The sequence below is a fragment of the Hippoglossus hippoglossus genome, chromosome 7 (genome assembly GCF_009819705.1).
Source record: "Hippoglossus hippoglossus isolate fHipHip1 chromosome 7, fHipHip1.pri, whole genome shotgun sequence".
Classification (NCBI taxonomy): Eukaryota; Metazoa; Chordata; class Actinopteri; order Pleuronectiformes; family Pleuronectidae; genus Hippoglossus; species Hippoglossus hippoglossus.
In genome coordinates this window covers 1,213,260-1,224,149 of record NC_047157.1, presented here as the reverse complement: position 1 = coordinate 1,224,149, position 10,890 = coordinate 1,213,260, and the positions used below count along the sequence as shown (strand labels likewise).

General features: G+C 44.2%; 1 protein-coding gene across 1 annotated transcript; it reads right to left on the bottom strand.

Moving 5' to 3' along the window:
* Positions 1 to 6,702: 6,702 nt before the first annotated feature.
* LOC117765155 lies at positions 6,703 to 10,863 on the bottom strand. The gene is made up of 3 exons (XM_034591481.1): positions 10,386 to 10,863; positions 8,277 to 8,771; positions 6,703 to 6,959 (listed from the first exon to the last, which is right to left on the bottom strand). Exons 1-3 carry the CDS (start codon positions 10,838 to 10,840, stop codon positions 6,953 to 6,955), a joined length of 957 nt encoding a protein of 318 aa, XP_034447372.1. The 5' UTR covers positions 10,841 to 10,863; the 3' UTR covers positions 6,703 to 6,952.
* Positions 10,864 to 10,890: the final 27 nt, after the last annotated feature.

Sequence of the window (10,890 nt, the reverse complement as noted above, 5' to 3'; positions counted from 1 at the left end):
GGTGGACGAATTACATTGACGTTTTTGTGTAGAAATAAGCTTTTTGTTTGCATAGAGGAAATCTTACATTTCACACTTAAATTCATGAAAAATGGTAGTGAAAACAATAGCGATGATTTTCTATTTTTGTTATGTATAATTTCACAGTGGTATACTAAATAGTGCATTATATGTAGTGTAACTATATAAAGATGCATCAATATATTGGTATAAATTCACAATAGTATACAATATGATCTGAACATAAAATACCATGCAAATTCCTTCTGCTCTTACAATGTTTCCCAACTCTGAAGAGGTATAATATTAGCTAACAGCAATGTGAAAGACTAGAGGAGAGCATTCCAAGATGTTTGAAAGAGAGAATTGAAAATTTGGGTTATTTCACTGAATATCGATTTCTGAAATTTGGCAAAAGATGTATGTGTACTATTGTACTTTACTGAAATATGTTCTTGTTTTAATGCATTGCTGTACACCGATTTTTTTTTTCGAAAAAAATCACCTTCATGATTTCATTGATTGGGGTGTAGCCAGAGAGGCAAGATGTTAAAATCAATGTACTTGCAGAGAGCAGTACCAGCACATTTGTCCATTGTGACACTGGTTCACTCTTCACAATTGACCTCATTCACCAATATCTTCTTAAAATTATCTCAAATTTGTTCTTAAGAATGTTTCTAAGAAAACTCGACGTCAGACTTGTGTGTTCTTAAACTGCAGAAGTGGTCTTATATTGATGAATCCCATATCTTCCTAAATTGAAAGTGCTTGCCAGTAATTCCCAATTAGCATGGCTTATGGACACTTAAGGGCATGAGACTGCTCTGGCCTGTGGAAATCCTGGAAACCACAATTTACATCAATTGTATTGGATTTGGCTGCAAAACTGTTTACCCCTGAAACTCCAAAAGTGTTTTGTGGACTCAAACACTTCACCCACCCCTCCATCGGCATAGTGGCAAGTAGATAATGAGGGAATTTTTACATTCTAGCCACAGAAACTGCAATCAGGTTGGAGCACGCCGCAGCTTTGTCCGGCGAGGTCGGGTTCTATGCGATTGTATATAAAAATTGTCTCTTCAAAACGTTTTACATAGAAAATACCTAAAAGTAGTTGATGGGTGTTGGACCAATGGATACCCAGAATCTGGTCAAGATTACACCTTATATAGACAAACACCTATAGCTCAAGCCTGTGTTGAGCTATAGGTGTTGAAAATAGCACCCAACCTCAGGAATTTAAAAATAAACAAATTAAGTTTTCAATATGAACTATTTTATTAAACAAAATGGAGGCCTCAGAAAACACACACAAATAAGACAAAATCTCCATAATGGTATCTTTTTGGTGTCTACTAACTGAACATTTCAATAAACATGTTTTATATCCAGCATCAAAGTCTTTTTATTCCACACTTTTTATTTTTCAAGGACCCCACCTGCCCTCGTCTTTCTTCCTCCTTTGCCTTTCCTTTTTTTTTTAGGGCTCTACCTGGATCTTTGCTTTTTCCCTTTCTTCTTCACTGCTCATCATCTCTAAAGGCTCCTCTTGTATCTTCAGTCCATGTAGCTAATCTAGCTGTATTTTCAGAATTGTTAAACTGATGTGCTTACACCAGAAGGGACTTTCGCTGGAACCTTGTCCTTCTGTGAGAAAGTCGAAGAATTCTTTTTGCATTCTAGAGATCACTTGGTTTGACAGAAACTAAATATTAACGAAAGGTTTGCAGATGGAATTCACTAACAACATTATCATTTGGATTTTTTGACATGAACCTCTTTTATCCCTTACACACAATGGCAAAGGTCCAATTTCTAAACATAAATCCCTTTACTGTAATATAAATTGTTCAACTACATATCAGTTAGTTTTACTTATTTGTTTACATGTGTTGTCAATTATACTTACTATGGGTGTCTTGAGAGTGATAAGATTCAGTGGAACAATGGCTGGAGATGGTCTCATCAATGCTTGCTTAACCTGTAAATTAAAATAAATGCAAGAATAAAGAAATGATAAATAAACCAGCTTTGTTTTGACATTTATTGTTTAAAAACATATCGGACTGACAAGAAGGTTCTCTTTTACTAAGAATTAGACAATTTAAATAAAAAAATGACGTGTTCATGAATTGATTATTGCCTGTGGCGATTTATTAGCAACATATTTCGGGTACCCCGACTTACCTAATGTCGAACAAAAAAACTCCCACCACAAACCTTACAAGTACTCTCAATACCAAACAGCAAAACAGCATGTGTAGCAGCAGATCTGAGGCCGAGTAAAAAAAAAAGGGCTTAACTCTCAGGGCTTGCAGCCTTTATTCTGGAGCCCTGGGTTGCGATAGGCTTACCATCATCCTCAGCAGCAGCAGCAGCACCTGGGAGAGAGAGACAGGCAGGAGGGAAACAAATATACAGGCCCTTTGACCCTGCCTGACCTTGCTGCACGTAACAATGGCCATGAAAAAGACAAAGTGAGAGTACCATCAGTATGGTCAATGTAGAGTAATTCTTCTAAATCCAGGTCTTCAGGGCACACAGCCAGGGGCGTAGCACAAGATTCTGGGCCCTATACACAAGCAGTCTCTGTGGGCCCCCTTCCTCTCCCAGTCAACTGTACGAATGAATCTGTAGTGTTTGTTGGGGTAGTCACTAATGAACAATACATACTAAATTTAGTATAAGTAAATATGAAATCTGTGTATTATTTTACACTCTCTTTGGTCACACTGGCTGCGGTTGCGCCGCAGAATGGTTGTGGAACAACTTGTTTTTCATTTCTGCACCCATGTTAACAAATTAGAGAGGCCACACTGAATCAGCTCCAGTGTTTCTGTTGACTGAATCCATTCATTTGTTTTTTAAATGTTTTTATTGTGAAATATTTGCACAAGTGGAAAATGCATGGCTTCATAAGGTATAGTACCGTATAGTAATGGTATTTATTTGAGTGCATAGGAATACTTTTATACAAGGAAATACAGTGATCACATCAGAAACCTCAGAAAGGCTGTAGGTATATTAATGTTGCAGTGTGTAGAATTTAGTGACAAAGTGTCGAAGGTGCATGTTGCAGCTCAATACCCCTCACCTCACCCTCTCCTTCCAAACATGAAGGAGAACCTGTGGTAGCCTTCAGTTTTCATAAAAACTCAAAGGGTGTTTAGTTTGTCCAGTCTGGGCTACTACAAGAAACATGGTGGCCTCCATAGAGAGACCCCCCCTGATGTAAATATAAAGAATTTCAATATAAATATTCTAGGGTAAATAAAACAACAATTTGTATAATTTAGATGAAACACACTGGTGAAAACATCACTACGATTATTTTATATAAAATTTCTGTCAATAGATCCCTTTCACCTACTTCAGGTGAAGGGCAATAGGCTCTCTCTCACCCTGTCTCTCTCTCTCTCTCTTGCTCGGCCTGTCTCTCTCTCTCTTGCCTGCTCTCTCTTGCTCAACCTGTCTCTCTCTCTCTTGCTCGCCCTGTCTCTCTCTCACACACACATTCATGTCCATCTTCAATATAAACCCTCTGTATAAACTCAGCTGTAGCTCCGCAGTGGATCATCACCCAGTGTGAAAGCAAGTAAGCTATTTTATTTAGTTGCCTTATTGTGAAAGGTTGGTCAGTGAATTTGTGTTTCCTGTAATCATAAGCAGTGTATCTGTATGGGACTTTTATTTTGAAGGGTCACTCTCGAAAGTGGAGGTTGTTTTTGAATGGGATTTGACTATAAGCGGACATGTCCAGGTTCAAGTCTGCATTCTTATTTTACTATGAGCTATCAGTAACTCTCAGTAAGCAAATTAAACCCAACATCAGACAACTGAGAATCTGCGACACAGAAATGCGGCGCAGCCAGTGTGACCCGGTCATAATAAACTGTGTCGTTACTAGTTGGGCTCACTCACCTTTCTGTGAAAAGAAATCTATTAAGAGTTGTCTGACCTCCGTTTCCTTTCTTTTTCTCTTTTCTTTTCAGACTGATTGAACTTGCACTTTTCTGACCGGCATTTAAAAAAACACTTCTCCAGCAGTCACTCACTCACTTCGATCTTGTGCATAGACTATATATAGATTGCGATTCAAAATAGCCCCAGTGTGTGTTGCTGGTTGTTAATCAATGCTGAAGTGAACTCCACTGCCTATTCTGTTCTGTTTATAGTCCTCTGGGTTGGGTTAGGGTTAGACTTGTAGGCATTGCTGTCGTAGTTGGGGGAAAAGTGGAACCGACTTCCTGTGGCCCCAAAAGGGGAAGGGGGCCCTTGAAAAGCCAGAATAATTTTTTTTTATAATAATAGCTTATATTATTAATTAAAATTTCAAAGTATTTAATAAAAATGGCTGAAACTGGCTGAATAAATCGATTGATTGATTGAAATTTGTATCCAAAAATGGTTTAGTCCTTGCAGCACGCAATCGAAATGACTGACTGCTGGAAAAGTGATGTTCAATATCTTCGGAAAGCAAACGTAAAGTCAGGGAATCAGAAAAGAAAAGAAAAAAAGGAAAGCGAAAGAAAGCAAACAGAGGGCAGACAACTGTTGACAGATTTATTTCCAGAGAAAGGTGAGTCCAACCATCACTAACCCAGTTTATAACACCGGGATACACTGGCTGCGGCTGCAACACGTTTGTGTGTCACAGATTTACAGTTGTCTGATGTTCATGTAACCGACGGTTTAATTCGCCTTTACTGAGAGCTAGACTACTGCAAATCCCTCCTGGCTGGTCTGCCTGCTAGTGCCATCCGACGTCTGCAGCTCATCCAGAATGCAGCAGATTGACTGGTCTTCAACCTACTTAAGTTCACTCACATTACTCCGCTCCTCCGCTCCCTTGGTTACCATTGGCTGCCCGTATCCGCTTCAAGACATTAGTACTTGCGTACCGTGCTGCGAATGGTTCGGGCCCAGTCTACATCCAGGACATGGTTAATCCTTACAACCCAGAGAGTCCACTCCGCTCTGCATCGGCCAATCGGCTTGCTGCTCCCTCACTGCAAGGGACAACTTGACAAAATCAGGACTGTTTGCCGTCCTGGCTCCTAAATGGTGAAATGAGCTCCCTATTGACATCAGAACAGCAGAAAGTCTACACATCTTCCGCTGCAGGCTAAAGACACATCTCTTCCGACTACACCTTGGCTAAGAAGATGATGGTCTAATAACCATCGTCAACTCTGGTGTTTATATTTATAGATTTAAAAAAATTAAGTTTAGTTGCACTTATATGGCACTTACATGGAGCACGTTGTGGTTTGGCTTTTTTTAAGCAAATTGTACTTCCATGCTGTTCTTGGTTTGAACCCTCACAGTTGAATGCACTTTGTAAGTCGCTTTGGATAAAAGTGTCGGCTAAATGATATAATGTAAATTTGGTATGTACTGTTCATTAGTGACTACCCTAACAAACACTACAGATTAATTTGTACCGTTGACTCTGTTATTTGTAGAAATCTTTTTTTAAATATGCATTAGGGACATCATGAAGTGAGAGAAGGAAGGGTGCCCACAGGGACTGCTTCTTTATCGGACCCAGAATCTTGTGTTACGCCCCTGCTTGTAGGTCTATAAGACTTTCCATAGTAGTGTTCTCGCTGTCGAGTTCACTTAATAATGCGCGTGAGACAGACTGTGTACTAACGTTGACATGTTTATTTGGAACCTCCCTTCCTTGTCTCACCCCGCACCCCACATTCACTGCCTCATCCTATTGGTCCACATCCTACCAACATAGGGGCTTCCAATTGGCTAAACCTATATGTCAATCAACTGTTGTGAGTAACATTGAACAATACCACATCTTCCCTTTTAAGATAACAAAGAGTAAACTGTTGTTTCCATTAGACCATTCGAACCCTGTAAGGAAAACAATGTTAGGCACTTTAGTGAGCGTTGGAACTTGTATGAAACAAGTGCATTAATTAAACAACTGCTGTTCCCTGAATTCTCACATTGTAACATAAAGTGTTTTAACTACACCTATTAGCTTCAACTAAGCTTTCACATAACCATGACACCATAACACAACAATAACTCAACATATATTTCAGAGATTTCTTTCACTTCATTTCAGTTCACAAGTTAAGCCTAGCGGGCTCAATGACGGCTCTCCCAGACCTAGTTCTGAGAGTGGGAGTCTCTGCAGGTGAGACTGGAGGTGACACGGCAGGTGACATGGGAGCCTGCTCTGACATGTGCTGCTGTGGTGGAGTCCTCTCTTGTGTAGGCGTCTGTAGAGGTATCGGTTACGTCTCACCACCCCCTGAGGTAAATCCACCAAATAAGACCTCGGAGTAGAGTGGTTCTGGATCACAGTTCCAGACATCTTAGCGTCGGTGACCCATACACGTTCTCCTGGTGACAAGTCACTGAGCATTTTTGCACGGTGACGCCTGTTATAGTGTGCAGCATCTGACATCCTCTTCTCCTTTTCCTTCTGAGCCAGTGCGCTGCTGTCAGGCAGTGTAGGGTCCAGATGACAGGGGCTGTATCCACTCTGAAGAGGAGTGGCTCTATAAGCGAGTAGAGCCAGGTAGGGGTCATCTGCCTTTTTTAGAAGGTTTTTCACCGTCTGGACCGCCCATTATGCTTCGCCGTTACTTTGCGGGAACCTCGGGCTGCTGCTGACATGTCTGAATCCATATACAGCTGCAAACAAGGCGAAGGCCTGTCCAGAAAACCTCCGGGATGCCATGGCGAGCGAAGATCGATTTTAGATGAGTGATGATGTCGGTGGACCTGGTGTGAGATAAGAGTGCAATCTCAATATATCTCGAGAAGTAGTCGACGACAAGTAAGTACGTCTTACCTCCCAGTTCAAAGAGGTCCGCCCCCAACCTTTGCCATGGTCGGTCAGGGCGCTCTGAGGGCATGAGCGGCTCATTGCGATTGTGTCTCTCTTGTATGCATGTTCTGCATTTGAGTACCATGTCGTTTATCTGCTGACCGAGTCCCGGCCACCATACAGACTGGCGTGCGCATGCTTTACATTTCACGACACCTTGGTGTCCTTCATGAAGCTTGGCTAGCACATCGTTCCGCAGTGTTGCAGGTATTACCAGCTGTGAATCTTTCAGTAGCAAGCCGTCTTCCACTGTGAGTGTGGCTCGCTCTAGCCAGTAGTTTTTTAGCACTGATTCCTGTTTTACATGCGCTGGCCATCCTTCTCTGCACAGTGTCATGACCCGTGAGCAGACACTGTCAGCTTTGAGCTGCTCTTTCAGATTTTCTATGTATGAGGGACTGGCAGGCAGATTTTCAATGATACAGTCCACATATATGTTTGTGCTCTCCATCAGTTCGTTTTCATCTGGGGACATGCTCGCTTTCACAGGCGAACGTGACAGTGTGTCCGCTGTCCAGAGTGACTTCCCTGGCACATGTACGATTGTGTATGAGTAGCGCATGAGCCTCATTCTGAAGCGCTGAATTATTGGCGGCAGAAGATCGAGTGCTTGGGCTCCAAGTAGGCTGAGAAGGGGTTTATGGTCGGTCTCCAGGATGAAATGCTTTCCCAGGAGGAAATCCTGGAACCGTTCACAGGCCCATGTGAGGCCCAGAGCCTCCTTTTCAACTTGTGCATAGCGTTGTTCAGTTGGAGAGAGTGACCGCGATGCATAAGCCACAGGACGCCATTCACCATCCACATTCTGGAGAATAATGCCTCCCAAGCCATATGATGCATCGGCTGATACTTTAGTGTCTCTGTTTGGGTCATACATGGCCAGCACTGGAGGAGAAGCAAGTGCCTCCTTCAGCTCCTTAAACGCCATTACCTGGTCCGTGTCCCACACCCAGCAGTTCTTTTTCGAGAGGAGGTCACGGAGTGCTTTGTCTTTTTACGCCAGCTGAGGAATGAATTTTCCCAGCTGGTTGACCATGCCAAGAAAACTCCTCATCTCACTCACATTTGTGGGCTCCTTCATCTCCGTGACAGCCTCAGTCTTCTTCGGATCGGGCCGGATGCCCGTGGCTGTGATGATGTGGCCCAAAAAGGCCATCTCGCACTTGGAGAGTTCACACTTTTCCACATTCAGGGTGATGCCTGCTTTCTCCACTCTTTGCAGCACAGCATGGAGTCGGGTGTCATGCTCGTCTTGGTCCCGCCCCCACACTAGTAAGTCCTCGATGTGGCAGACCACACCCTCCAACCCCTCTATGACTTCCGCCATCATGTTCGGGTGCTGAGTTGATGCCGAAGGGAAGACGGGTAAAGTGGACCGCCGAAGGGTGTCATGAATGTGGTGTACTTGACTGACTCTTTGGCTAAGGGGATCTGCCAGAACCCCATGTTAGCATTCAATTTACTGAAGGGTTTTGCTCCGGCAAGCATTCCGAGGGACTGATCCACAGACGGCAGAATGTACTTTTCACGGCACACATACTCATTCAAGCCAGTATAGTCCACACACAGTCTCAGGCGTGGACTGTTTTTCTTTGGTATGACCACCATACCGGCACACCAGTCTGTTGGCTCCTCCACACGGCTGATGACGCCCAGCTCTTCCATTCGCTGCAGCTCTTCCTTGACTTTCTCCACCAGCGGCAGGGGAATTCTCCTAGGGGTTTTCAGTGAGAAAGGCACAGCATTTGGTTTAAGTTTTATGTGATATGCCCGTTTCACCTCACCTAGCCCGCTGCACAGTCTAGGGTAAGTCGACTTGAGAGTGTCCAAATCTATGCTGTCAACACGTTTGAGCAGGCCAAGGGCTGTAATGGCTGGAAATCCAAGCAAGGGCGTGCTCAGATTTTTGACCACATAAACCTTCTGCATGGTCTGCTTGACTCCACTCCTCAGCTGCGATCTGGCGAACCCTGACACATCCAGCGGGATCCGTCCCAGACCCAGCAAAGGTCTCTCTGCTTTCTGGAGAACAGGCTGCTGTGAACCGGGAAAATATGCTGTTCATATCAATCTGTGACACAGCAGTGACATCCGCTCCGGCGTCGAGTTTGAACCTGATTGTGGTGTTCATTATTCCTATGTTAGCGGTCCATGCAGCTTTGTCGGACGTCACATAACCCAGTGTAGCCAGATGTGCGCTCCCTCCCTGCCACTGTGGGGCGTTTTACCTGTTCTAATGGCGCGCTGGTCGCTAGGCTACGTCAGGCGCCCCGTATTTAAGGAGGCAGCCGTGCTTGGCTCACCCTCCTTCCGTTTCCGCTCCTCTCCGGTGGGTCTTGGATAGCGTGGAAGAGCTATTTCTGTAGCCGCGGCGGAGTTTGGTGTGTTTGTGCAACAGCCACCGCCTCCCTTAAATTGACCCCTCATACGCAGTGTGACTGACCGCTGCCGTGGGATCGCTCCGCCGGGGACTCTCGGGGTGCAGTCTGTTGGTAAGTAACGTTGTCTGCCGTCTCTTGCTTATCTTACCCCAGCTGACCGGTTATGTTGTGCTACAGCTGGATTCAGCTACGGCTGGGGGGACTCCCACCCTCCGGGTTGCTGTGACTGTGCCTTGGCTTGACGGGGTGGTGCGTATGGTCCCATTATTCATCAAATTCTGTTATGTTGTCATATTAATTACTAAATTTGTTCATTCGCCTTCCTAGAGACCCTGCTCCTTCGTCGGACGTCATTGGCCACCACGCCTCAGACGGACCTGCTGTTTTGGCTTTTACTAGAAATTGCACTGTCCTAAACCACACTTTTATGAACTGTTGCGGCTGATAAGAGCACGGCTCCACAGTTAAAGACTGCCTGGCTCAGGACCAAGGAAGTGTGTCGTTCTTAAAAAGTATTGTCTCATGCACTGTGGCTCTCCACGCTACACCTTCACCTTGCTGTGTCACGGGTGGCGAGTTTATTAATCCTTCCCCTTTTTCTTCCTGGTTGTCGTCGCCGTGGTAAGTCCCAGCCCTGTCCCTGGTTGCTCATGTCAAAAGTGTTTTATTTCTTATGTTAAATTGTTATTCTGTTTGTTTGTTTCATTGTGTTTTTGTTTGTATTTATTCCTGTTATATTAAAGTTCTTTCTTGTTAGTACAACACGTCTCCTGCCCTGTGATTCAAACGAAACCTGTGCTGTTGCACTCACCATATTTTAGTATTTCCTGGAGGTGGAACTCCCCAGGTGACGTTGTGGCAACCTTTCACTATCCCCGCTTTCCCACCACGCTACACCAGGAAGAAACTTTCATCCTCCTCCTCCGTCTCAATACCGTCCACGTTTTTGCCTGCACGACAGACACGCTGAAAGTGACCTTTTTTTCCACATGAATGACACTTTGCATCGTTGGCAGGGCACTCATGTCTAGGATGAGGTGGGCCACCACTTTTGTAGCACCGGTTAGCTATGTGGATTTCTACTTTGGCTGCTGAAGTGTGGCTTTGCTCCATCACTTTTGTATTTGTTGAACTTGGGCTTTTCTCTTTGCTTTCTGCCTTCAAACACTCTGTCCACAGTGGCGGCATCCATCTGCACTACACTACTGGCATCACTCCTCAGTGTGTTTTGTTGCTTTTTTATCTCCTCTGATTGTCTTGCCATGTTAATGGCTTTTTCCAGGTTTAAATCCTTCTCCATTTGCATGCGTTCGGAGAGCCTTGCATCAGCCAGTCCCACTACTATCCTATCTCTGATTAGCTCGTCATGCAATGTCCCATAATTGCAGTGCTCTGCTAATGCATGTAGGGCAGTTACAAAAACGTTGACTGTTTCATTTGCCTCCTGTTTGCGCATGTTAAAACGTGCGCGCTCATATACAATGTTCTTTCTAACAATGAAGAAAGACTCAAATCCTTCTCTCACTTTTGTGTATTCATGCTGGTCTGTAGCACTTAGTTTTAAGCCTCTCAAGACGTCATCTGCTTCGTCTCCCATGCAGTATATCAAGGTATTCACCTGGTTGTCTTCGGAGTTTGTTTAGCCAG